The sequence below is a fragment of the Podarcis raffonei genome, chromosome 16 (assembly GCF_027172205.1).
Source record: "Podarcis raffonei isolate rPodRaf1 chromosome 16, rPodRaf1.pri, whole genome shotgun sequence".
In the NCBI taxonomy this organism is placed as follows: Eukaryota; Metazoa; Chordata; class Lepidosauria; order Squamata; family Lacertidae; genus Podarcis; species Podarcis raffonei.
Window position 1 is genome coordinate 39,021,776 of NC_070617.1, and position 27,914 is coordinate 39,049,689.

Consider the following 27,914-nt stretch of genomic DNA (forward strand, 5'->3'; position numbering starts at 1 on the left):
CGGATTGACGACCTTGCTTCGTTTTAAGCTGCTAACCTATGCATAACCCAGAGGTCCCAACTGTCCCAGCTGGCAGGGAGGTCACTGGGAAACTTCTAAATCCTGGAATTTGAACAATGAATTTTCCTTGAAAAAGAGCAGTGAATGGGTTTTTGTTTTCCCTTGCCCAGGTGTGTTTGGTTGGGGACTGCGTAGGAGGGATCCTGGCCTTTGACGCTCTGTGCTACAGCAACCAAACCATGTCAGAGAGTCAGAACAGTAGCCGACGTGGGAGCGTTGTAAGTGTGCAGGTAAAGGCATACACCCACCCACAGTGCTCCATTCTGGGACGGCAAGGAAGTTCACTGTTCACCGCAGAAGAATACTGAGCATTAATTTATACGGTGTGTTTCAAGGGTGCTCTGCCTATGTTGTCTCAATAATCCCATCAGCCTCCCTTCATTCCAGAAAAGAGGCAGAGACACTGCTTCATTTTTTCTTCTCCTGCAGCATCAGTCTGCCGGTCCAAGGGACACCTGACCTGCACTGTGCTCTACACCTTCAGTGTGGACGCAGTAAACCCTGTCAGTATGGCGTTGTACCTTACTACCTGTTTCACGCACAGGGCATGTTAAAAGTACAAAAACACTTCCACTGAGTGAAATGCTGGTCTGTGTCACCACCATCTCTGGCCCCAAGTACAGTCCTTTTCTGTTGCCTCACATAATTCAGTGCTCCCCTCATTCCTCTGAGCATCTGACACCTTTCCTTAAATCCCTTGACTTCCTATCCATTTCCAGATCCCACACAGGCTTGTCTTTATCTTCAAAGACTTCCATTGCTTTCTCCTTGCTCTAGCTTCTTGGGCCCTTGCCTCCTGACACACTTCTGCCTGTTACGTTCACACATCCACAGCGGCGGAGCTTCATGCTCCGGCACCAAGGGATGGTGCACGTCCTGGGGGGCGGGGCGCATGTCCTGGGGGCGGGGCGTGCCATCTGCAGGGGCGGGCAGGGAGCAGTCATGAGGGCACCCTGGGGGGTTGTGCTGCCGGGGGCAGAGCGCTCCCCCCGCAGTCCTCATCCTCCGCCAGTGCACATCCATAGCCTCCATACTCAGCCATCTGAAGGACTTTGGCTCCATTAAACAGTGTCAGTCCTTTCTCTCTTGTTGCTCATGTATCTGGAACCGCCTCCCAAATCCCTTCTGTGCTGCTGCCACCCCTCTTAAAGCCCCTCCTCCAAACACGCCTTTTCCATGAGGCCTTTGGCATAACCTCCACATCCTCAAGCTCCACTGCAGGGGTAGCCAAGGTAGTACTCTCCAAATGCTGTTGAACTACAGTTCCCAAAATCCCTGATGGGAGTTGGGAGCACAACAACATCTGGAGGGTGCCTTGTTTGCTATCCCTGCCCCACTATAACTAAGGTTGCATACACACTGTATATTTGAAGCGCTGACCCCTCCCCCAAAGAATCCTGGGAACTGTAGTTTGTTAAGTGCTCTAGGAATTATAGTTTTGTGAATTCTTTGGGGAAATTCATGGGCTTTAAATGTATGGTGTGTTCACAGCCTAAGACTAACCATGTGTAACTGAAATAATTGCGCCATCTCATTCTTCCTTTGCCTCCCCTTCCTTCTTGTTCCTCTGTTGTTTCCCCTGTGTTGAATTTTAGATTGAAAGCTCCTTTGGGCAGTATGAAATATCATGCCCACTCTCTTAATTACATCATCATCATCATTTAGTACATTTCTTAGTTGCTTTATGCAAAAAGAAAATCTTAACCAGGTAAAATATGAATGGACAGAATCAGTTAAAATCCAGAAAAAGCATAATGGTGTACAGTACAAAATTCTTAAAATACTCATTGAACAAAACAATGAAAAGAACAGGTCCTATGCTACCTGACTGAAGGATGAACACTGTGGAGGAGGCCTAGTTAATCTCCCAGGGGCCTGGTGCCTAAAAACTGGTGGATGGTGGCACCAGGCGTGTTTCCCCGGGAGAGCATTCCACAAACGGGGTTGGAGGGACACCACTGAAAAGTCACATTCTCATATGGCAACCTTCTGCCCATCCCTTGGGTGAAACACATGGAGAAGGGCCCATAACGAAGCCTGCAGGGTTTCTAAGGGGAGAGAAGGATTGCGATCTGTCATAGCACTAGAACTCCAGGACATCCAATGAAGCTGAAAGTTGGAAAATGTGGGACAGATAATGGACAGAACTTCTTCATGCAGCACCTAGTTAAAACTATGGAACTCCCTGCCTCAGGAGACAGTGGTGACACCAACTTGAATGGCTTTTAAAAGAGTCAGCAGGCTCTTATGTTCTTACAGCCACAGTGTATTAATGATGATGTTGTTGTTGTTGTTGATGATGATGATGATGATGATGATGATTACACTAAAGCTAATTACTTTGATGGCTGGGTCACTGGCCCACAACAGTTTGAGGAGCTTGGGGGTCAAACACTGACACGGGGCACGTCTTTGGGCTGAGGGTCTTCTGTGCTTGCTTTCCGACGGAGTGTCAACGCGATTGCCCTTTGTCAGGGCTCTGACGCCTAGGCCTTGTGCCCTTCAAATTCCAGGACACTGACCTCTTGTCTCCTGGAATCATTGTGAACAACAGCTACTGCTCAGGGGGCTCCAGCCTGGAAGCCAGCCGCCACCTCAGCCGGAGCAACATTGACATCCCTCGCAGCAACGGGGAGGAGTCCAGGAAGCAGCTGCCGCGGAAGAGGAGCGACTCGTCGACTTACGAAGTGGACACCATCAAGCAGCACCAGGTCTTCCTCTCCAGGTAGGTTTGCCATGGGACGGAAGAGTGGCTGATTGGGACTGTTGCCAATAGAACGTGCTTCATGGTATTGTTATAATTTTCATTTTCAGATTAATGGATGCTTCTGTACATTCTTGTGTATACGTGAACCAGGTACAGTGGTACCTCGGTTTAAGTACTTAATTCGTTCCGGAGGTCCATTCTTAACCTGAAACTCTTCTTAACCTGAAGCACCACTTTAGCTAATGGGGCCTCCCGTTGCCAGAGCACAATTTCTGTTCTCATCCTGAAGCAAAGTTCTTAACCCGAGGTACTATTTCTGGGTTAGCAGAGTCTGTAACCTGAAGCGTCTGTAACCTGAAGCGAATGTAACCTGAGGTACCACTGTATAGAGGAACTTTTGGCCTTCCAGTCATTCCTGGACTACAACTCCCATCAGCCCCAGCAAGCGTGATTCAGTGGTTCAGCAACATCTGGTGGGCCAAAGGTTCCCCACACCTGGCACGTAAATGACCACCTCTTTAGGGCCAAGCTGCATGTAACATAGGAGATCCGTGATGAGATAGGGACACAGGAAGCTACCTTTATGGTTCATTTAACCCAGGAGAGCTTGGCTTTCTGGGGGTCTGAGACTGAGAAGGATCTGAACTTTTTTGACAGGAGATGCAGGGGGTTGAACCTGGAACCTTTTATAGATGAAGCATTCAGCTGTAGTCCCCTTCCCGTGATGACCCCTCCCCCCCGCAAAAAAACCCAAACCATTTTGGAAGCAAGTGTTTAACTGTTTTTCTGATCTAAGTTGCTCTTCCAAAAGGGAGAAAAGGGAGAGAGGAAAAAAATACTGAGTGGTCTTGAGCAATTCCCTATCTATCAGCCTCAATCTCTAATCTGTGAAATGGGAGTAGCTATGATCTGCCTTACAAGGTTGCAGAAGAACAGCTCTCTGTAAAAGAAATTTAAATGACACCATGCTGAAAGTTCCAGGAATGATAAAGAGATTGTGAGATGCTGTGTCCCACGTATTTGCTAAGCCTTTTTTTAGAACACGTGAACCTTGGTGGGAGGAGAGGGGAACTCACCAAAAGCTTAACATGCAAACAAGCCTCACCCACAAATACTTTCAAGCATAGCTGCTGTGAAATTTGTGTTGTCGACTGTTCCCAGCCTGTTCCCATAAAACTCTTCTCTCCAACCATGAAGTCATATATTTTATTTATCCCACGTATTTTCTGCAGGGAAAAAGTACCTCTTGGTAATATTAAAAAGATTTAGTGGATTCTGCAGCTTCTGTTTGTATTGCTCTTGGCACTAAACAATATCACAGGCTTGTTGTCTTCACCAGTTCTCCAAACCTTGGAGGGAGTAGGGAATTACATCTCCTTTGCCTCCAGACCCTTTCATGGTTATTAACTCTGCGTGTTGCTCTGTAAATCATGCAGATGGGGTTTCTGGTTGTTTGGAATTTTACACTACACTGAACAGAGGCTGTGGCCCATGAAGAGGAGGAAATTCCCACCTGCCCTTAGGAGATTTGGGACCTATCCAGTAGGAGACCTGAAACAGTGGGCATTTTTAAAGTCAGATGTGCTCAGCCACTAAGGGCATACTTGAGAAGCTGCTGGGAGGCAATAGTTCTTTCAGACTTTTTTACCTTTAAGAAACCTGTTGTGTTGATCCCTTGAGCATCAGTGAAGAAAATTCCTGCATGTCGCAGGGGACTCTGGGGAAGGTAGTAGGTCAAATGCACTTTTCATGGAGTACACTGGCTGGGCCTTCTCAAACGTCCCATGTGCAAAGGAGGAGCACTGTAGAATATCCCTGATTCTCTCCTGCATCTGTACATTCCAAGGGAAGATTGGTGGCAGTGGGCAAGTTGTCTTTCAACTCAGTAGCTTTGTGCATTGTCAGTAACCTGCTACCACAGCACTCTGGGGTGCCCAACAGAACAGTTTGGAAGCCACTTTATTAAAGCACAAGTGTCCAGCAGCCTGCAGCAGAGTGGCAAAGGCAGCAGTGGTTTGTGGCATTCCTGGTGGATGGGAGACCCAGCAGAGACCCAGCTATGTCACAGAGGCAGAAGTGCTTGATCAAAAGTCCTGCTATAACTCTGTTAATGTGAAGGGGAGTGATTTACTCTCCTGACCTTTGTAGGCTGTGGGCAGGATGCGTAGTGTGACATATAATCGATCACATGAGCTGTACAAGGCTTCATATCACACGTGCTATAAATCTGTGCGTTGATGCATATACATTTTGAGCTGGTTGATGAGACAGAGGCAGCATGCAAAGATGCAAGACTCCCTTCCTACCAATTGTGATCTTTCTATTTCTCTTTCCTCTCTTATTGTTTCTTTTCTTTTTCTTTTCTCCTTTATTAATCCCTTAACACTTGTGTCCCAACAACTTCTTTGAGGAAGAAATAGGTAAGCACCATTCACAGCTTTCCATAATGTAGAGAAATCTAGAACATTGGAGGACCACATGTGGAAAAGAAGGGGGACTCTTGGGCTGTAATCCTCTGCATATTTACTTGGGAGCAAGCACCAATAAACACATTGGCATTGACTTTCAAGTAAGCATGCAGAGGAATATACAGTAGAATACATTTTTTAAAGATAATGTTATTTTGGACCAACTGACTGCTTAGATGTTCTGCAAACTTTCAAACCTACTATGATTTTTTTCCCCCATCATGAATGTCAGGAGAAATGAAAACAGCTTTTCTCCAAAATGTCTAGACTGGGGTGGCGGGTGGAGATAGTACAGTTCAAAGGGTTATAAATGAATGGAAAAGCTAGTTGGGCCACATAGTACATCATTTTTATGTCTCTTACATTCTGTGGGACCCATATGGCTGCAACACCTGGTGTTTATATGAACAAACAGTGATACTTCCCTTCATGACATATGCAAAGAGGACTGAGGGTTTTTTTGTTTTTTGTTTTTAAAGCAGCCTGGGTACCATGTTTCATTTTGTTTTGTTGTTTTGCTACTAGAAACAACTTCACATGATGTACAGCATCTTGCATAATGTTGGCACAAAATAATTCTTACATTGTGTTAAATGTTCTTCCACCAATTTAAGTGTCCGCAGTCCAGCACTGAATCTACAGTTGTCCAAACAAACATGTTTCCTTATGAGCATCATCCTGTGTGTTCAGAACTCTTAAGAACAGCATGCAACATTAACCACAGCATGATACGCATCCATGGTTGTCTGTCTTGTAGTTTGCCTTCTTCGCTGTTGCTTACAGTCTGTTTTCTGCTCTCTCCAGTTTACATTCTAGCGCTCTAAAAAACTATGCGGGATCAAGGACATCAAGCAGTTCCACTGTGCTGGATGGAGGAAATCTTGGGAAATTTGAGTTTGAGATCACAGACTTCTTCCTGTTTGGATCTCCTTTGGGGCTGGTCCTCGCATTGCGAAAAACCGTCATTCCAACTCTTGACAGTAAGTTTTCGTGTTGGGTAAAGGGGTATTTTAAAATGCTTGCAAAATATTTGTACATACTTGTAAAATAATTGTTAAAAGGTTTTGTGAGCAAAGACGCAAATATGGAAAACTCAAACTATAAAGCAGACAAACGTATGGTTTTTAGAGCAGTGAAGCTGTTTTGGAAGCAATGTAACTACTTCCGAATGTATCTTTCTCTCTGTGGCTGAGTTCTGAAGAATAATGAGTTGTGTAAATGTTCAGCAAACCTGCTTTGGCTAGTGTTCATGATGTGACCATGGCACCCACCTCAAACCATTGAGCATCTCAACTCTTCAAAGTGCTTCCATTTTAAAAGGGTGATAAATGAGATATGGCACTTAAAAATTATTCTAAGGCAGGCAGTTTGCATAAATAATGAGGGGCGGTGGAGTAAGATTGATTACCAACCCTGAGTTTGCTTGGTGGAACATAAACTTCTTGTGCAAATTGCTAAGCCAGACTTACACAATAAGTGCAGAATCCACTGGGAATTCTCTTTCAGTGTTAGGTCCATCTTCATGGGAACATATGGCACTGCCTTACGCTGACATTGACTGGCAGTGGCTTCCAGGGCTTCCAAGCCCTGCCTGGAGGTGCTGGAATTGAATCCAGGAGCTGCTGCATGCAAAGCAGATGCTCTCCCAGTGGGATACAACCCTTCCCCTCCGTAATAAGCAACTGTTTGATTTATTAAATGAAATGTTGGTTATGCAGTTACTTCATATTGCTTTAGGACTATGCAATAAACAGTATGACCAGGGCTTAGTAAAAACGGTGCACATAAATATCAGCTGACTTAAATATTACTTGCATGTTGTGATTTGACAAGCTGACCAATAATACTTTGTTTTTATTTACTTATTAGCAAAAAATTCTGTATATTCAGAAAAATATTCTGTCAGTAAGCAGCAGCATAGCGTCTATGTCCAGGGAATACACAGGCATACCTCATTTAATTGCACCTCGCTTTACTGTGTTTCACAGATATTTCTCCTTACGAGGATGTGGGTGCAGTTGCAGGCAGCCTGGCTGCTTCCAGGGGAAGGAATCCCACTGCCCCTCTTCTGGCCATGGGAGTGGAGCTGGCTAGGGCTGAAGCTGGGTTTTTCCCTTCCCTCCCTGGCAGCCGGGGTGCGGGGCAGTCTGACTTAAAAGACTACAGTATAGTGAAATCATAACTTTTCTATGCACTGGGAAACAAAAAAAAATTGTGTGGCTCTCTTTATTGCAATATTCGCTTTATTGCGGTGATCTAGAACCAAATTCACAATATCTTTGAGGTATGCCTGCATAAACAGCCAATGTTGTCAATGTGATGAGATCAGCAGTAAGATGGTAGACTCCTGCTTTAATATCTTGTCTGTATCTTCCACCGCACCTTCCCCTCTCTATTGCTCAGTCTTCCAGTTGAGACCAGCCTGTCAGCAAGTCTATAACCTGTTCCACCCTGCAGACCCGTCAGCCTCACGCTTGGAACCTCTTCTGGAGAAGAAGTTCCACATTTTACCACCCTTTAATGTCCCACGCTACCAGAGGTTTCCTCTCGGGGATGGCAATTCAGCCCTCCTGGGTAAGTCAGCTTTTTGACTCCAAAAGCCAAAAGGCATCTATGGCCACATTGAAGTGATAAGCCACTTCGGCATTCACGTTGTGGAGGCACATGAGTGAAAATCCCTCCACGTAGAAAGCCAGCGAGTCAGGAAGAAGGTCAGGCTAAGCCCTCCCTTCCCTCCAACATCTAGTTTTCCAAGTGGAGGGGATTTTAGTGCACAGTGGTACCTCGGGTTAAGTACTTAATTCCTTCCGGAGGTCCGTACTTAACCTGGAACTGTTCTTAACCTGAAGCACCACTTTAGCTAATGGGGCCTCCTGCTGCTGCCGTGCCACCAGAGCATGATTCTGTTCTTATCCTGAAGCAAAGTTCTTAACCTGAAGCACTATTTCTGGGTTAGTGGAGTCTGTAACCTGAAGCATATGTAACCTGAAGCGTATGTAACCTGAGGTACCACTGTATTGAAAAAGTATTTAATCATGGGCACCCTTGTCTGCTATTTGAAGTGGTATACCTCATGCACTGGTTTCTCACCTCTGTAAGAACTCAGCCTAAGATGGAACATGCAGTTACGGAGACTAACAGGCATTTTGGTTGTAGGAGCAGTGTTTGAGTTAGCATTAGAGCTGCTGGGTTGAGTATGCCTGGCAGCTAGGCCACCTCAGGCCCGCCTTCTTACCCGAGAAGTGTGTGATCTGGCTTTGTTGACTCAGTGCTAAGGGAGGGGCACTTTGCAAAGTTCAGAGCTCCTCCCCTCTCCCCACCATGAGCCCACAGGTATAGAGCAAAGAATCCCAGCTGATGCAGGGTGTGTGTGTGTGTTTTCACTACAAGTTTAAGCCTCTCCCAAACCTACTTTGCTGACATGAGTCATGATAACTTCCCAACAAAGTAGCCTGAGAACTGTGGTTTTGAGATGGAGATAAGATAGAGTTGCTAACACCCTCCCAAACTACAATTCCAATAGTTTTTGGGGGAAAACATTTACATTTTTCAATGTGTTCTTTTGCTTGTTGGAGTCCTTCCAGATTGGGTTGTTTGGTTCTTTTGCGGCTGCATTCTGCACCAATAATTATTGATGCAATAACAGTGCTTTAATGGTGGACTGTATCTGATGGTCTTCACATTATTCCACTCATCTTAGCTGTTCTGTGATGCTTCCCGAACCTTACCACATTGCTGCCTGCTGGAGGAGCAGGACAAATAATAAACTGGAACATTTGTGGTATAAAAACTCCTAAGTCTCACAGGTCTAGCTTTTTCATCATGACCCAGTCCCACTGGAATCTCTTCAGATTTAGCAACAACCATATATATATATTCTCTGCACTACTGAAATCTAGAAATGTGCCTTGTTGAGCAAGGAGAGTGGGTGATTCTGGTACCTTGAAGTTTACTTAGAAGTAAAGTGCATTGATGTCTATTGATTTTTTTCCAAGTGAGCATGCTTTAGTTCATAACCCAAAAGACACCAAAATTGCATGCCACCATGTGCCCTAATTTTGTTCCACGTGGCACAGGCAAGTACAGATGTGACTAACCCTGACTTGAACATTCCTTGTGGTCTAAGTATATGTGATGTCAGCAGATCTATGTTACAGAATTTTGGTCGCAGCTGAACAGGTATATAAGAGTTTGAAGTCATTTCATGTGGAGGAGCGTGTGAAAGAGGGTGCTGAACCCTTTCCCCACACCACACTCCCACCCCCTTGAAACTACTTCCCATCCCTTGTTTGTCTCCCATTTAAACTCTGACTGGGGAAAAGTCTCACTAGGGGCTAATAATAGTAATAATAATTAATAATGATTTATTATTATTATTACTATTATGCTGCCCATCTGACTGGATTGCCCCAGCCACTTTGGGCAGCTTCCAACAAATTATAAAGCCACAATAAAATATCAAACATTAAAAACTTCCCTGTACAGGACTGCCTTCAGATGTCTTCTAAAAGTCAGATATTTATTTCCTTGACATCTGATTTGGGGGGGGGGGGTGTTCCACAGCGCAGGCATGACTATCAAGAATGTCCTCTGCTTAGTTCCCTGTAACCTCACTTCTCGTATTGAGGGAACTACCAGAAGGCCCTCAAAGCTGGATCCCAGTGTCCGGGCCAAACAACGGTGGTGGAGACGCTTCATCAGGTACAGAGCCTTAGCCAACTAGGGCTTTTAAAGGTCATCACCAAAACTTTGAATTGTGCTTGGAAACATACTGGGAGCCAATGTAGATCCTGTAGGACAGGTGTTATATGGTCCCTGTGACTGCTCTCAGTCACCAGTCTGGCAGCCCCATTCTGGATTAGTTGTAGTTTCCAAATCACCTTCAAAGGTATCCCCACGCAGAATGCATTGCAGTAGTCCATGCGGGAGATAACCGGAGCGTCTACCACTCTGGCAAGACAGTGCACAGGCAGATACCTCAGCCTGCATACCAGATGGAGCTGTTAAGACAGCTGCCCTGGACACAAAATTAACCTGCCCCTCCATGGACAGCTGTGAATCCAAAATGACCCCCAGGCTGTGCGCCTAGTCTTTGGGGGGCACAGTTACCCTATTTAGGTCCAGGGAGTCCCCCCACCTGCCCACCCACTGTCCCCTAGAAACAATACTTCTGTGGGGATTCAGCCTCAATCCAGACACCCACACAGGAAGTTCACTGCCTTCCCTGGTTCCAGTTTAAACAAGAGGTGGAGCTGGGTATCATCCACATGTTGGTGAACACCCAGCCCAACCCCCCAATGATCTCTTCCAGCGGTTTCATATAGATGTTGAAAAGCATGGGGGAGAGGACAGAGTTCCGAGGCACCTCACAAGTGAGCACCCAAAGGACCAAACACTCATCCCTCACCACTAGTTTCTAGACATGCCCCAGGAGGAAGGAGTGGAACCACTGCATAACAGTGCCCCCAACTCCCAGCCCTCTTAGACAGTCCAGGAGGATACTGTAGTCGATAGTATCAGAAGCTGCTGAGAGATGCAGCAGACCTAGGAAACAGCTTTCACCTCTGTCCCTACCTAGCCTGCAAGAGATCATTGAACAGCACAACCAAGACAGTTTCAGTCCTATGATGGGACCTGAAACCCAACTGGAAGAGGTCCAAATAGTCTGCATCCTCCAGATGTGCATGGAGTTATTCCATGACCACCCACTCAATCACCTTGCCCAGGAATGGAATATTTGAGACTTGGTGATAACTGGCCATGGTGGCCAGTTCCAAAGATGTTTTTTTAAGAGGCAGTTCAATAACCACCTCTTTAAGGGGTTCCAGGAAGACTAATCCACACTCTACCACTCCACAGAGCCCATTGCCCAGCCCTTTCTGGCTCGCTTTTGTGGACCAGGATGGGCAAGGGTTGATAAGACTCATTCAAGCAGCCTGGCCAGGTTGAAATTGATCCCATGAACGTGACTAGACAGAGTGCTGGCACCCTCCCACCCCAGTCCTGCCCCACTGTGAAGTCTGCCTCCTTCCAAATTTGAGCGATTTTATCTGCAAAAGACTTTGCTTTGTCTGCTTATTCACACTTCCTCTTGTCCTGCTCTTTTCCCCAGGGAAAAGTTCTCTTTAGTGCTCAATTGAAGCAAACAGCAATCAGGTTTTACCATGGGCTGCCATTTATTTCAGTTTAGAGCTAAAGAGCAGGTTTTCCCTGGGAATGGAGCAGGACAAGGGGGAAACCGCTCGGACCCATGCCTAGAAAAGTGGATCAAGCAGGAAACTGCTTGGAAGTATGCTTTCTAGGCACAGGACAAGCAGAAATGTGAGCAAGCCCTAGAAGAAGAAGAAGAAGAAGAGTTTGGATTTGATATCCCGCCTTTCACTCCCTTTAAGGAGTCTCAAAGCGGCTAACATTCTCCTTTCCCTTCCTCCCCCACAACAAACACTCTGTGAGGTGAGTGGGGCTGAGAGACTTCACAGAAGTGTGACTAGCCCAAGGTCACCCAGCAGCTGCATGTGGAGGAGCGGAGACGCGAACCCGGTTCCCCAGATTACGAGACTACCGCTCTTAACCACTACACCACACTGGCTCTCTAGGTGAAGTAGGTGTGAAAAGGTGCTGAAATCTCTTATTTCTGGCAGGGAGAAGTGGTTCAGCACCCCTTCCTGATTCTCTGCTGTAAGCCACTAGCACCCCACCCTCTTAACACCTGTTCAGACATGACCACCATCACCTCTACCTTAGAGCCCTTGGTTTTCTTTCCTGTGTCTGAATTCCTTTAGGCAAGGCCCTGAGCTGTTGTTGACATCAATTGTGAGGTCTCTTGTTGTTACACTTTCTGTGGTTTGTTGTTGTTTTTTTGCCCCTATTTGTTTTCTTCCTCATCTGCTTCTAGTTGAAACAGTCCAGAGCAACCCTGTCCTCCTCGTAGAAAGCAGCCCACTGGTTGCTCTCCAGAACCACGACAGCTTCATGGAAACCAGTATCCCTGTTCCCATCCTGAATTGGCAAGATATTTCCAGTAAAAATTCTGGATTTGCTGAGTGTGTGTAACGTGCCCTTCTCCCTCCCCATACTGTCTTGTGGCATATATTCTTGGGATTGTGGGTGATGCTTGATAAACAGCTGGTTCCCCGCCCCCAAGGATCATGAAAGCTTTCCCTACTGCCTTAGTGGCCAGGTTGATTCCCCCAGGACAAAATTGGCAGAGGCAGGGACGGTATTCTTTCAGAGGACCAACTACCTGTACAGAATGTTGGAGTTACACAGAATTTTTCAGACATGGTGCACACAGCAGAAATGGGAAACAAGCAAATACAAAAACAGGTAGCAATTTTATGTTTAAAATTGGGAGTAATATTCCCTGCCCCTTTTTAATTTTTTATTTTGGACACTGGTACCTGCCAACCTAGCAGTTCGAAAGCACCCCCAGGTGCAAGTAGATAAATAGGGACCGCTTACTGGCGGGAAGGTAAACGGCGTTTCCGTGTGCGGCTCTGGCTCTCCAGAGCAGCTTCGTCACGCTGGCCACGTGACCCGGAAGTGTCTCCGGACAGCGCTGGCCCCTGGCCTCTTAAGTGAGATGGGCACACAACCCCAGAGTCTGTCAAGACTGGCCCGTACGGGCAGGGGTACCTTTACCTTTACCTGAAGAAGAACTCTGTTGCTCAAAAGTTCACCTCCAGCACCTTTAGCATTAGTGCATAGGCACTACATCATCTGTTTGGTATACCTCCCTTTCTGATAAGTGACAAGCAAGCAAAGCAACCCTCTTTCCTCCCCTTGGCCACGCATGCCTGATTCTGCAGGGGTGGAAGTACACACTGTGCGCAAGGTGATGCCCGCTGAGCTGAGAAGAACCAATTCACACCTCCACCTCTGCTTGGAGAGTTTTAAAAAATCCTTTGCTTGCATTCAGCCTAGCTCAAGCAGACAAGCTTGTCCAAGGTGCTCAACACAAATGTATAGGCTTGCAGTTTTTCATGCTGCCGCTCAGTCCACTTTGGAGGGGTTTGCCTGTGGTTAGGTGCAAAGTTGCAGATTGATGTTCACAGTGATGAGACATTTTTTATCTGGGCAGGAGGAACCAAGTGACCCACTGCAAGAGGCAAGGGAGGTCGCGTGATGCTACAACAGCAAAAAAGGAGAAGGTGAAAATCCCAGTGACTCAGCATTTAGCTGACTCATTATCCAGCCTGCAGTGCTAGCGGAAGGAAGAGATTCCTCTTTGCACTCCTAGTTCATTTCCACTGCTAGGTCTAGGAACTGAGAATTCGTGACTTTGCATTAAATGTTTCTGATTAGGGTGGCCATCTGCCCTACTTTACGGACAGTTCTCTGTTTGAAGGGCTTGCCTACCCAATCCAGCTCAAAGATAAAGAGCCCTAAGAAGGGAGAACAGCAGAGGGAACCTTGAAGTTGCCCATCAAAAAAATAGCAGCACTGTCTTCTCTACTAGCATGCAGTGGTACTTTCGTCACTATTTCTGAATTTGCATCTGTACATATAAATTAGCATATACAAATTTTATCCACCTGGCATTGGATTCCAAGTGTTCCCCCTGCTGTTTAGGATATGAAGTGCATGCTTTGTGTTCCGTAGAAGTTTAAACTCCCTGAAGGGCTCTCTGGTGGTGGTCATCCAGCATCCCTTTTATAGCACAGGAAGGGGCTGGCAATATCCACTTCCCACACACCTCTCCTGTGCTATTAAAATCCCTGTAAAATTGCACTGCTTGCTTATGCGATATGTATCTACTCTAGGGGGCCGAGGTGTGGAGTTCCTCTGCCAAGCAATGCGTGCAAAAATGAGTATAGCTAGGATAAAATAGGAACAAAATGTGCATATATTTGTGAAAATAGCATACAAAATGCATTGTTTTAGGAGAAATTGCCTTGCAAAAATGCATATATCAGAAGAAATTCATACTAAAATGCAGATTAATTTGCATGAAGGCTTTTTAAAAATCAGAAACCGCTGTGGAAATGTGGGGAACTCAATTTAAAAGTGGAAAATAAGAAACAGAGAGAATGAAATTGGCAGATTTGCCCCTCCCGAGGCATCTCCTGCTCCTGTGGAGGTCTAAAAGCAGAAGGAAGTTCCCTCCATCCTCACTGGAGCTCCCTTTGTAGGAACTTCTTTCATGTCCCGAAATATACTGTTTCCAAATATGCTCAGCATTAAGTTTAGACACCAATCATGTACAGGATTCAACGTTTATGTGGGAAAGCTTTCAAGACCTTGGTGCCTCTAATGGCTTCTGCTTCCAAAATCGAGTTTCCTTTTGTTGCTGATTTTCTGCCTGGCTGCATTTCTTTTCAAATTTTGCATCAAAGGGGCGTTTGCAAGATCGCGGTTGACTTGTGAAAATAATTGGAGTGGATCGTTCCTCCTTCATACTTATTTTCAAAACTGTGCAAATCACAGCTTTTAGGAAGCAAGGTAACGACCTCCAACTAAGACCTGATGCTTACAGAGGCTGCATGGTGGTCGTTGACCAATAACATCTAATAATTTATCATCTGATGGGATTTTAAATTGGTACCATTTTATCTGCTGTTTCTACTGACTGCTTTTGTTTTTATAGAGTTTATATGGTTTTAAAATCTTTATTGACTTCTAAAACAGCACGGAACTCGTCTATTTGTGTATTGAAGGGCAGTATATCAACTTAGAAATAAACACTGAAAGATTATGCATGCTGTGATGTCATTGCAAATTTCAGTGCCTGTTAAAAACATTCCTGTTTAGACAAGCCTACCCAGATGCTTAGAAAGTTGAGGTAATCTTAATCTGTTTTAGTATTTTAATTTTTGTATGTTTTAAAGTAAGGTTGTAAACTTTTCTTGATTTTGCTATTTTATCTTTTGTAAACAACTTTGAGGGGTGGGTTTTTTTTGTTGTTGTTGCCAAGGGGTGTATAAATTTTAGGAAAATAAAAAAATAAGAGCATCCTTCCCACTTCTAAAAGCCCCAGATGGTTATAGGCCAAAAGTGTGGTTACCAAGGAAGGTTTTTGCCTGCCGCCTAAATGTTTATAATAATGGCAGCTGGCCAAGACGGAGCCACTGCAGAATAGGCCCAAGATTGAGAATGTGTGAGATGGAGATGGAGAATGCAGCAGTCTGGTTCTTCTCTTAAGCTAAGACTCAGGAACATAGGAAGCTGCTGTATGCTAGGTCAGACCATTGGTCCTCCGGCTCAGATTTTTCCACATTGACTGGAAGCAGTTTGCCTGGATTTCAGGCAGGGATCATTCCCAGGCCTACCTGGAGATACTAGGGATTGAACTGGGACCCTCTGCAGCCAAAACAGATTATTCCACCCCTAAACTACACAGTCGTCCCCCGGCAAGACAGTCTCCCATGCCCTTTTCGCCCTAGCTGTACGAACACTGTTTGTATTTAAGAGCATAAGGCAAAGCTGCTGAATGCCCATCTCTTCCAGCATCCTGTTCTCACAGTGGCCAACCAGATGCTTGTGGGAAGCCTGCAAGCCGAACAGCAGCATTCTGCCCACCTGTGGTTACCAGCAGCTGGTATTGGCTCTATCAGATTCACACAGTGCCATCTAGTGGTAGGAGGGGGAACAATTTCTTACGGGTTTGGATTTTTATGTCTACATCTTCCCCCTATGGGTTTGTGGGCCACCAGGTCATATACCATTAGCTGCAAGAGTTTTGTTCCTTTGCCATTGTATTTTTGAATTACACAATCTTTCTTACCTGTGTTAACTTACTAACCTGGGGTCAGAAGTTTTGATGTAACAGAGTGGACCGTCCTGGGAAAGAGATGCAGGAATGAGGAAGATCGTCCAATACTGGGGACACGGCTGGAGAAACATGACGTAAAAAGCCGGACTGTTAGGAGCCATACTATTTCTCTGGAGCTATAAAATCGATTCCATGCCCTCACCTCAGACACCTGTGATGTCTCTACACAAATGTGCAAAGTGTGGGAAACAAGCAAGAAGAACTTAACTTCTTAATACAGGATGACAAATATGACCTAATAGGCATTACTGAAAACTGGTGGGATATGACTTGTGACTGGAATGTAGAAATTGAGAGGCAAAACCTGCTCAAAAGAAAGGAGGAGTAGCAGCAGTCCTTTTTTTCTGGGGGGACGCAGGGGTATGCATACCCCTAAACATTTTGTGAATCTTTGTACTTTTGTCCTTTTACTGTATTTATTTTCCCTGATTTGAACTATAAAATGGTGTTTTCTTGAGTCAAAATGAGAGTACCCCTGAACATTTTTTAAGGAAAAAAAGCACTGAGCAGCAGCATTATATGCAAAGGATATATACAGTTGGGAAGAGATCCATGGCCGGGGGCATGGAAGGAAGAATATATGGGTAAAATATATAAGAGAGGGAAACAACAGTGACCTTGCTGTGGGTGTCTGCTACAGACCTTCAAGCCATACTGAGGACTTGGATTTTGCCTTCCTAGAGCAGATTACCAAGCAGTCAAGAAGGAGGGATATAGGAGACCTCAACTATTCCGATATCTGCTGGAAGCAACAAGGGGATCATCTGATCTTGGACCTGGTCCTCACCAACAGAGAGGAAGTGATTGATGAAGTGGATGGACTGGGAACTTTGGGAGGAAGTGATCATGTCCTCTTGGGTTTCATTATACAGAGGCAAGGGAAAACTGAGTGTAGTCAGACATGCACTTTGGACTTTAAGAAGGCTGGTTTCAAAAAGCTTGAGGAACTATTGTGTGAAGTCCCACGGTCAGAAATACTCAAAGTGAAGGAAGTCCAAGATGGATAGCAGTTTCTTGACAGTGAAATACTGAAGGTACAAAGGCAGTCAATTCCAACAAGAAAGAAAAGTGGAAGGCACCTAAAGAAACCAGTGTGGCTACATAAGGGGCTTACAGATGAGCTGAGATTTTAAGAAGGTGATGTGTAAGAAATGGAAGAAAGGAGAAATCATGAAGGAAGAGTATACAGAAGTAGCCAGCAGATGCAAGGTCAGGTGGGCCAAGGCTCAGAATGAACTCAGACTTGCAAGATAGTTAGGTTAAAACTAATAGAAAAGGTTTCTTCAGCTATGTTCAAAGGAAGAGGAAGAACAAGCAAGTAGGTGGAGAAATTGAGAAGATGGAGAAGACAGAGGTGGGTGACAGAGAAGGCAGAACTGCTGAACATCCACTGAAAGGGAAAGCGGTGCCTATCCTGGTGATAAAAGAATAAATGATTCAAAGAGAGAGCTGCAGCCCAATATAGGAAAAGAGGTGGTAATGGAACGCCTGGCTGATTTAACGGAATTGAAATCTCCCGTGCCTGATGTAATCTCAGAGTTTCTGTCTATAATTCTTGAGAATTTTTGGAGAACAAGTGGGGTCCTTGGGGTAGAGGCAAATGTTGCTTCTATCTTAATGGGGGGGGAGAAGACCCAGGTAACTATCAGGCAGGTACCTTCACTATACAGTGGTGCCTCGCAAGACGAAATTAATTCGTTCCGCAAGTTTTTTCTTCTTGCGAGTTTTTCGTCTTGCGAAGCACGGTTTCCCATAGGAATGCATTGAAAATCAATCAATGCGTTCCTATGGAAACCGCCTTCAGACCAGGTCCGGGGACAGTCTGTCCCCCAACCTCTTCTGAAGGCTGGGGGGGGGACAAGGGCTTTTCTTCCCACCGCCAGCCTTCAGAAGGCTGTTCTGAAGGCTGGCGGTGGGAAGAAAAGCCCTTCTCCCCACCTCCCGCCCCGCAAGCTCCGGGGACAGGAGGGCTTTGCTGCCGACCGCCAGCATTTTAAAAGCCCCCGGGACAGCGGAGACTTCTCCACTGTCCCGGGGCGATTTTAAAATGCTGGCAGGCGGCAGCGAAGCCTTCGTTGCCGACCCCCAGCATTTTAAAAGCCCCCGGGACAGCGGAAACTTCTCTGCTGTCCCGGGGCGATCTTAAAATGCTGAAGGCTGGAGGGGGGCGAAAGGCTTTGCTCCCCACCGCCAGCATTTAAAAGAGGTCCCCGGAGATTTCCCTATGGGCTTTCTTCTTGCGAAGCAAGCCCATAGGGAAATTCGTCTTGCGGAACGACTCAAAAACGGAAAACTCTTTCGTCTTGCGAGTTTTTCATTTTGCGAGGCGTTCGTCTTGCGAGGCACCACTGTATTCTTTTCAGAGCCTGTCCAGAAATGTAGGAGTTACATATATTTCATTTAATAATCTTTTAAATAAATTTGTATACCAGTTTTTAAATATATTTATTGATAATTTCAAAGTTTATTTTACATTTTCTTAAACTGCTTAGAGGTCTTTCTACAACCAAGCACTATATAAATTGTTTTAGATAAATTAAATAAAATTTAAAGTTATTTCTGATTTTGTAATTGGCTTTTAACTGATTTTATCTCTGGATAATTTCTCGAGTATTGTATTTTAATTAAGCAGTATATAAATTGTCTAAATATATAAATATTTCCCAGCCAATACCACACCACTCTACTCTTCATGCTTTCTGCATGGAAGGAATCCTTTCTACAATGGCTGAGCAACTCAGCTGCATTGCAAAGGTTTCTAGGATATATTATGGGGCGGGGTAGCCCACATGGTACCCTCCAGATGTTGCTGGGTTTCAGCTCCTGTCCTCTCTGATCACTAGCCTTGCTGGCTGCTGGAGCTGCTGGTAATTGTAGCCCAACAACATCTAGAGGACATCTCATTGGCTATCCCTATTCTAGAGTGTAGATTCAATTCACATGATCTTGGGAACTTCGAATGCATCCTAGTTATAATTTGCACCCAAAACTCAAATGCAGCTGATCAGTAATGAGGGGCAAAATGTATTTCACGGACACTTGTCTGCAATTAATGATGTTTGAATGGAAGAATCCCTGGGGGGCTTCTGAAAGACCCTCTGCCCTGATTTCCCAGAAACACAGTTTGTATATACATTGCTCTGTGCAAGCGGTGTATATTGGTGTGAGCCCATCCAATAGGCAACTCGGGTTCTTTCAGTCACATATTTCTCTTTTCTTCCGAGGCAATTATTTTGTTTATGACTACAGAGCTGCTGGACCTTTTTTATGCTTATTTGTGCTGGTGTTGGTTTAATTTTCCAATCTGGGTGCTGTTGAAATGCTTATTCCATCTAACCAGCTTTGAAAGATTCGGTTTGACATCAGTTGCGGTGTTTTCTGCCTTTTCTTTGTGTGTTTTGCATGTTTTGCTTGATTTTATTTGATTTTTGCACCCTGTTCATCTCACCATGCTCTACGTCCGTTTGGTCTAATATTTTTGATTTCCCTGTTTCGTCTCCGTAGCGGATGTTGTTCAGTCTCATGGTGGCGTCTTCATGGAAAGTGCATCCCCTTCGGCTCCCATTTCAGCCCCCCAGTTCAGGGGCTTCCGGAGAGCCAGCGAGGCCAGCATTGCCAGCCAGGTCTCGGGAATGGCAGACAGTTACACTGCTTCCAACATAGCCAACAGTAAGTGTTCCTCCCCCCTGGAAATGTCGTCCTTTCCCACTAGCTCCCCCACACCAGGTCTCTGAGCAGCTTGAAGGATTGACCGATGTCCTGTCCTGCTTCATTCTTGTCACTGAGATTCTGGGGTCTCCAAACTGCAGGCCTAAAAGAACAAGCATTCTCATCTGAAAAGAAGGAGGGTCTGGGCTGCAATCTGGTTTCACTTCAGTGTTCCTTCAGTTCTTTTAATACTTATTTATTCAAAGTGCTGTGCATGCATCATCTGATTGAGATCCTCACACCATCCCTGTAAGGTAAGTCAGTGTTGTTCTCCTCCATATTGCAAATGGAGAGATTGGGGGTGAGCTAGAGTGTCTTGCCTAAGGCCACGTCATCCGGACACAGGCAAGAGTCAAACCAGGGGCTTGCTGATTCGTAGCTCAGGTTTCTCTAGCCATTATTTCTACACCAGCTCTTTGCATCTCAGGGATCAGTAGCTGGAGCTGTTCCACATCTGAAACACATATATACAAACACTCACACTCACACACACACACTCACAGAGGTACACAAGTAATACTTTCTAAGGTTGTCACCTCATTAAAGACACCTTAGTTGATAATACTATGGGTTTGAATTAATTAGTTGCAGAGTTAAATATTTCTTATGGTTATGACTAAAACGCTTTTACTTTTTTAAGGAAAGAAAAAGTCTGTCCATAAACTTCTCCATCCTACCTGCAAGCAGCATTTGAGGCAACGGCAGGGGTTGGGGGCAGTTGGGGAAGGAAATGACATGGATGCTTAGATCATTGGTGTGGATGATGGTGCCAGGAAGAACCACAGGTTGCTGGGAGCAGAGCTAGAGGTTCCACTGCCTCCTTCCACACACTTTGCCCCTTGATGTGTGTAGTGTCTGTAGGGGAGGGGATTATAGCTGTTGCTTAAACAGCCGGTGCTTTTCCTTCATAGCCCCATCACACTATCAAAGGACAAAAATTAAGTTGCATTCTTTGCATGAGTTGTGTTTTAACAGGTGTGTGTTTTGTTTTTGTTTTGTCTTTCCCCCTATCGTTTTAAATGTTCCTTTTAGAAAACAAACACCATCTCACCCATTCCAGGGGGTTTAGCCTTCTAGCCCTGCTTGCCCTCCCACACAAGGCCCCCACCCACCCCTCGCCCAAAAGGCATAGGGCACCTAAACCTGAAATTTCCCAGAACCCCTTAGGAAGAAGGGTTGGGAGCTCCTCCCATTGGGAAGTGGATGGCATTCTACAGATCCCGGACCTGGACATCGACAAAGGTATTCTGGAGAGAGACAAGGGGAGCAAGATGCATCACTGACTAACCTCCTCTGTCGCTCTCTCCAGAGCCAAATGGGTCTGCTTTTCATGGGACTCCTTCACCATCTTGGCATAGTTTAAACAACACTTGCTTCCGCTCTGCTTTGATGACTAACTTTCTTGCCACTAACAGCCACCTGCCTCTGTAGTGCACACTCTGGTTAATTTTAAAATCCTCTACAGCACTTGCAGTACTGTTGCTGCTGTTTCTTAGGAGGAAGCAGCTATTCTTGACTGTCCTGTTTGGAGGATCCCAAAATCACAGCTGCAGGCCATAAATGCTTTGAACTGGAAGACCTCCACTTAGGAGATGGCTTTGGCTTGGGAGTAGAAATAATTGCAAGTTTGTTTTGATAACTACTCCTCTCTTATGTCAGAATCTGGGGGGAAAGAAGTATTTTTTGGCAGGATTTTCCAGAAGTTTTGGTTTTCTTGCTGGTCTGGTACAACACAATCTGTTCTGTGATGGACATCTGTGGTGAGGCAAATAAATAAATTTGAGAAATCCAGCAGGACAATTGAAGCTATGCTGTCAGAATGGCAATTTATGACCTCCATGCAACTAAATGGCAGTTCTCCTAACAGGACAATGTTTGGTTTCCTCCTCTTGCCTTGAAATTCTATAGCAAGGAGTCTAGAGAGGATCTACTGTGGGAATTGGTGAGACGAGGGGCATCCTTTCTCAACAATACACTTCCTGCCTTTTCTTTTGACACTCAGCAGCTTTTGAGATGCTGTTGTTGATTTAGAAATTTGTAAGGGAATGTATGTTTTAAAAATTAGACACCCAGAAATGGTAAGTTTGCAGGTGCTAAGGTGCCTCAATGGTGATCTCCTGACACATAGCTATAATGATAAGACAGGTAAGTGACAGACTGAAGTATCATTTCCGCTTTTGTTCCTAAACTTGGTGCCCAGTTTAATATGTGGTTTGAACACAGCTACCTCTGTTCCAGAGGCCATGACAGACTTTCTGTGCTGGCTGAGGCTGATGGGAAGTTGTAGGCCAAAACATCTGAAGGGCACCAATTTGGGGGAGGCATAAAATGTTCTGAAACTTCTAAGAATCACCAATTAATTTCTCTTCTCTTACTGTGGGACATGGCCACGCTACAAATCTATAGTAGTTTCATACTTGTTTAACTGCCACGGCTTCCCACAAAGAATCCTAGGAATCGCACTTGCGCTGACAAGACTGAGAATGCTGTGCTACAAGTGAGATCTGCAACCAAATGCTGCAGCATGGAGTGCTCCTGTTCAGAGTGCCAGCCAGCAGCCTCCTCTTCTAGGATACGTTGTCTCCTCCCCCCCCCCCCCGATTTTCTCCTTTCTTTACAATTCTCCACCCCATGGGCAGCACTGGCTATGTTCATCTTCACTGGGATGTTGGAAGTAGGGGCTTGCCCCAAGAGTTTCTTCTTCTGCAAACATCAGGGTTCCCCTGATAATGTTGATACCTTCCTCTGGTATGTGAGTGGTCCCAGTTTGATTACATCAAGATCAGCACTTCCCTCAGAATGTGGCTGACAGGAGGATTGATTGAGCCTGACACCAGCACCACCCTGCCCTTCACAGCAGTTTGAGTTTCCAGGGTTTCTTGGGAGAGAGGAAGGTTTTTTTGAAGCAAATGCATAGTGAAGAATACCAGTGAAGAGTCCTCTTGAGGTATCCTCAAAGGGACACCGCAGTCCCCCACCCCTGCTTCAGGGTTTCTTGGAAGATGCCATGACAGTTTAACTGATATGAAACCTGATATGAATCCTGAGAAGTGGAGTTTGTTATGGTTGCCGAGAGTTGGCAGGAGAGCTTCAAGAAAAATGCAGAGAGCAAAATCAACCCCTGTATATGGTGTTTATTGACCTGAATAAGGCCTTTGACACTGTACTGCCCTGTGGACTGTCCTCCTGAAAATTGGCTGCCCAGGTAAATTTTTGAACATCCTTCGGCTCCTCCATGATAACATGACGGCAACAATCGCAGATAACAGGGGCTCTCAAAATGTACCATTCACAGTGGGATCAACGTAGTGTGTGCACACTCAGAGGATGATATCGAAACCATCCTAAATATCTTCACAAAAGCTTATGGAAAGCTTGGTCTATCGCTCAATATCCAAAAAACCAAAGTACTGCACCAGTAAGCACAAAACAACCCCTCTGCAGCACCACAAATCCAACTTAATGGTGTAACATTGGAAAGTGTTGATCACTTTTCCTACCTGGGCCGTAACATTTCCACAAGGGCCAGCATTGATGCCGAGATCCAGCATCGCCTGAGCTCTGCAGGTGCAGCTTTCTCCCAATTGAAGCGCAGTGTTTGAGTGCGCAGGGAAACCAAAATACTCATTTACAAAGCTATTGTACTACCAACATTACTGTACACTTGTGAAACATGGACCACTTTTAAACGCCATTTCCAGCTCTTTGAAAAATTCCATCAACCGACTGTCCTCGGGAATACAGGTGAACTAATGCCAGTGTACTGCAAAAAGCAAAGATCACCAGTTGATTCTTTAGCATCAACTTCGTTGGACTGGTCATGTTGTTTGGATGCCTGATTACCGTCTTCCAAAGCAACCACTCTATTCCCAACTCAAGAATGGAAAGCAAAATGCCAGTGGATAACAAAATAGGTTTAAAGATGCTCTCAAGGCAAACCTAAAATAATGTAACATAAGCACTGATAACTGGGAAACACTGGCCTGCAAAGGCTCCAATTGGAGAACAGCCTTTACCAAAGGTGTCATGGACTTTGAAGAAGCTTGAACTCAGGGCAAAAAGGAGAAAGAGGAAGGCACGTTTGGCAAACCCTCACTGTGATCAACTCCTGCTCGGAAACCTGTGTCCCCACTGTGGAAGGATGTGTGGATCCAGAATTGTCCTCCACAGTCACGGACTCACTGTTAAGACCGTGTTCATGGAAGACAATCTTCTCGGCTACGAGTGATCACCAAAGAAGAAGATGACTCCCTTCACAGAGCTACAATTCCCAGGATTCCCTGGGAAGAGGAATGAATTATTAAACCAAGTTACACTTCGCAGGGTTCTTTAGGGGAAGCGATGACTGTGTCAAGCAGTGTGACACTGCTTTAGTTGTATAGTGGCGATGGGGCCAAAGTTGTTACACCCAGAAAGAGAGTTTTCTGACATTTTAGTTGGGAAAGCAATGGGCCTGAAATGTAGACTTGGAATTATTTTTTACTTTTCTTTTCCATGAAAGGAATAATTCAAATGTTGGGGTTTTGTCTCCTTTTGTTTTGTTCCCAGTTGCTGCCAAATGGTGGGGAACGAAAAGAATAGACTATGCTCTCTATTGCCCTGATGCCCTCACCGCCTTCCCTACGGTGGCCTTACCGCACCTCTTCCATGCAAGCTACTGGGAGTCAACAGATGTGGTTTCCTTCCTCCTCAGGCAGGTCAGTCCTATTTGGTTTGCAAATCTCCAGCATACACAGGGAGTGTGCTCATATTCCCATTTACCGTGCACTCACTGTGCTTCCAGCCCCAGTCTTTAATCCATGTTCACACAACGTTATCCAAAACACTACTCTTTGATGTACTGTTTCTCAAGCCTGCTTTGCACCAGTTTGGAGCCCTTAAATTCCTAGTCCATCTCTAGCCAAGCCATAGGGTAAATGCATACCCCTCCCTGTCAACATCCTCTGTTGTGTACACAAACAGAAATTAATTTGACACTAATGAAACCCTGCTGATGTGAGCAGCCAGAGGGATAGAGCGGTGAAACTATTTCACTTCGTTCTAATGCGAACACACCCTCAGTCCTCTGTCAGTATTAAATTGCAGAGGGAACTCACAGTTATTCAAGGATACTGGACACAGATAATTTATCATCATTTTTGCTTTGCATTTTTGCAAGCTGAAAATATCTGATGCAAAGCTCCAGATATAATGAATGACTCTCCCTCTTAATAAATGTAGCTTATGATACCCTTGGCAAAGTGTTATTATTTCTAGTGCTCATGATGGTAGTGGGGTTGGGGGACTGTGGGGGCTTTGACTAAAGTATTTGTGAGCATGTGTGTGATGTGACATCTTCTAGCCTTCTTGCCTACATACCCCTCCCCTCACAAACTTTCTGTTAGTTTCAACTTTTCAGTATCATAACAAAAAGTAACTGGAACAAAAATTCTGTAAAAGCAAAACCTCTAAGATTGGCTAACTAAAATAAAGCGTGCAGTTTAAATGCATGAATGTTTTGCATAGTTTAGGCCAGTTCATGAAATTCATTACTTTTAAGCTGCAATCCTATATGCATTCAGCTAGGAGTAAGTCCCCCTGAATTCAGCAGGCCTTGTTTCAGAAAAGCCTTGTATAGGATTGCACTGTTCATGGAGTTTTCTAGGTGCTTGCCATCCTCAATATGATAGAATCAGGAAAAGGGGCAAGAGGATAGAGTGGTCTCTGAAACACTTTTCTACCAGAATCCTGGAGCCAGAGTTGCCTTAGTTAGATTGCTGAATCTGCTGCGATCTTATGTCATCCCAGGAAGTGTCTGGTGCTGCAGGGCTGAGTCAAGAGGTCTGTGGATCTGGAGGCAATGTGTGATAATAATGCATTTCTGAAGAAAAGATTTCCCCAGAGCAGGGAGAAAAGGGTTGGGATGCCATCAGAATGAGCACACAGCTTTAGCACGAGGACAGCAGATTAAATAATGACAAAGGATTGCATCTATTCCCCCAGTAGGAGAAAGCTTTTCCTGCTATAGGAATAAAACATTTGCAGAATGTGGCAGACATGGCTGCACACAACTTCACTGTACTAGAAACACACATACATACTTCTCATCCTGGAGTGAGCTGCAAGAAAGGGATGGGTGAGTTTTGCAAGTGTTTTAGCAAATGAGGGAAAAGCTGAGTATGATGGGTTCCTATAGGCTAGCACTTGTGATGTCACCAGCATGCTTTCCTCTATCCTTAAAGCAGTTGTCAAACTGTTTTTTTAATGTTCATAAATTTATATACATTTTAAACAGAAGGATAGGCATAAAAGTATACATACTTTGTTTTAAAATATTTTTTTAAGTATATCCACTCCCTAAAACAAGTGGAGAGACATTAAGATTCAGAGACCTGATCCAGCATTCAATTTGCATTACGAACGAAAGGCAGTTTTGGAAGCTGCTGCGAATGACCATAGTTGAGGGCATCAGCCCCCACTGGGGTGCCACCCCCTGCTAAATACAACAGGAAGAGCCAAACAGACTTTCTCCAGCAGATGAGGTCCCCAGCAGCAGCAGCTTCCAAGAGTGGCCATGTCTGTGGAGCTGATAGGTAGTGGCTGCGTCAGACAAAAACTGTGATTGTGTTGGTGTTTCTGGTGTAGGACAGAGTGACAGTTGTGACAGCTGAAAGTAATCAGGATTGGACATTGGATGAGTCTAAAAAATAATTGGTCTTTCAACTGACCACATGTCACCAGATGTGCTAAAGTGTAATGTTAATTACATCAGCACAGTGACATCAAAGACACTTCAAAGTGTTGCTTGTTGCCATTAATAATTCATTTAGCATTTTCAATACGCAAATGGAAACTCCAGCCGCAATTGAAAGTGTTCTCCTGACCACTTCAATTCTGCCCATCTCTTAATTGTTTTAAATACCATCTGTTCACACTGATCCCATGGCTCTGTTTTAATTAATCTAGAATAACTACCGGTTCTTTAAAAATAAAAATGGCAGAGGGAAAACGCAGGAGTACAAAAAACCAAACCTTTCCTTTTAAATAAGTGCAGAACCCCAGCTAGTGCCACTCAGTTGTCCAACATGTGCAAAGGACCTGGCCCCCAATAATGGAGCAAAGGACATTCAGAAACAGATATGGGTGCAAACAGGCTGCAACTTATGCAAAAACAGGCTACAACAAATATGCAGGGTTGGCTAGGCATAGGGCAAGAACTGGATATTGGAGAGCCCATCTGGTGTTAATGGAATTGTCCAGTGATTTCAGCTGCTCCAGTGACTTCTGCTGCCACCAGAGCTAGGCATCTTCCACTTGGCAAACAGAGTGTAGTAGATTCTTGCACTTTGTGGAAATCCCTGATCAGGCTATGCTTTCCTCAGGTGATGAGGCACGAGAACGCCAGCATCCTGGAGCTGGATGGGAAGGAGGTCTCTGTCTTTACTCCTTCTAAGCCCAGGGAGAAGTGGCTTCGCAAGAGGACCCACGTGAAGCTAAGGGTAAGGACAGTCTTCTGTTGTTTTTGAAAACAATTTCTGTTGTTTTTGAAAAAATTAATTCTATTCTATATTGAAAGCAATATGCACTCCATTTGGCCAGTCCAAGGGTTTCATTAACGCGAGTTAATTCACTGGCTTCACTGAGGAACACCTTCCCCCTCTAAGTCATTGCTCCATGGCTTTCTAGCAAATTGCATCCGGCATTGATTGTGTCACCATGAAAAGAAGACAGTCGCTTGTGAAACTTGTTACTGAGCATGAAACAATTTTATTTGTAAGTGGTTCCTCTTCCTCCGCTTTTTAATCCTCAGTCTCAACAACCCTGTTAGGCTGAGAGTTAGGAACTGATGCAAGGACACCCAGTGAGGTTCTTGAGCTGGCGCTTGAACCTGGATCTCCCCAGTCCTTGTCTGACACCCCCACATACATCTTGCTGACTAGTTTAACCATCAACCATATGCTTGTACCTCAGTGACAGAGCACACACTTTGCATCCAAAAGATTCCTGATTCAATTCTGCATCTCCAGGTGTAGGTGAGGAAGACTCCTGTCTGAGACCCTCAAGAGCGCCTCCTAGTCCATATAAACAGTACTGAGGTAGACGGGCCAATGGTCCAACTCTGTAAAAGGCATAAGAAGTCCTATAAGATATGTGGAAATGAGGTCTCCTTGGCTGCCACTTAACAATTTCAGTTGCCATTCATGCGCTCCCAAGCCACTCA

At 45.0% G+C, this 27,914-nt stretch overlaps 2 protein-coding genes across 12 annotated transcripts in view; one reads left to right on the forward strand and one right to left on the reverse strand.

The window, feature by feature from the left end:
* PITPNM2 (phosphatidylinositol transfer protein membrane associated 2) overlaps window positions 1–27,914 on the forward strand; it is a 184,616-nt gene that overhangs the window by 142,585 nt on the left and 14,117 nt on the right. For 4 of the 10 annotated variants that reach the window (XM_053368303.1, XM_053368304.1, XM_053368306.1 and 1 more), the window contains 9 exons: window positions 171–290; window positions 2,574–2,785; window positions 6,040–6,215; window positions 7,639–7,809; window positions 12,131–12,280; window positions 19,511–19,675; window positions 20,747–20,956; window positions 24,263–24,411; window positions 27,076–27,192. In XM_053368303.1, the coding sequence (XP_053224278.1) occupies window positions 171–290; window positions 2,574–2,785; window positions 6,040–6,215; window positions 7,639–7,809; window positions 12,131–12,280; window positions 19,511–19,675; window positions 20,747–20,956; window positions 24,263–24,411; window positions 27,076–27,192 (1,470 nt within the window). Of the gene's footprint in view, window positions 1–170; window positions 291–2,573; window positions 2,786–6,039; window positions 6,216–7,638; window positions 7,810–12,130; window positions 12,281–19,510; window positions 19,676–20,746; window positions 20,957–24,262; window positions 24,412–27,075; window positions 27,193–27,914 lie in introns of those variants that run through there. The other 6 variants (XM_053368307.1, XM_053368308.1, XM_053368309.1 and 3 more) reach the window with 6 other exon arrangements.
* Window positions 1–27,914, reverse strand: part of HIP1R (huntingtin interacting protein 1 related) — a 297,989-nt gene that overhangs the window by 77,158 nt on the left and 192,917 nt on the right. The window lies entirely within an intron of this gene.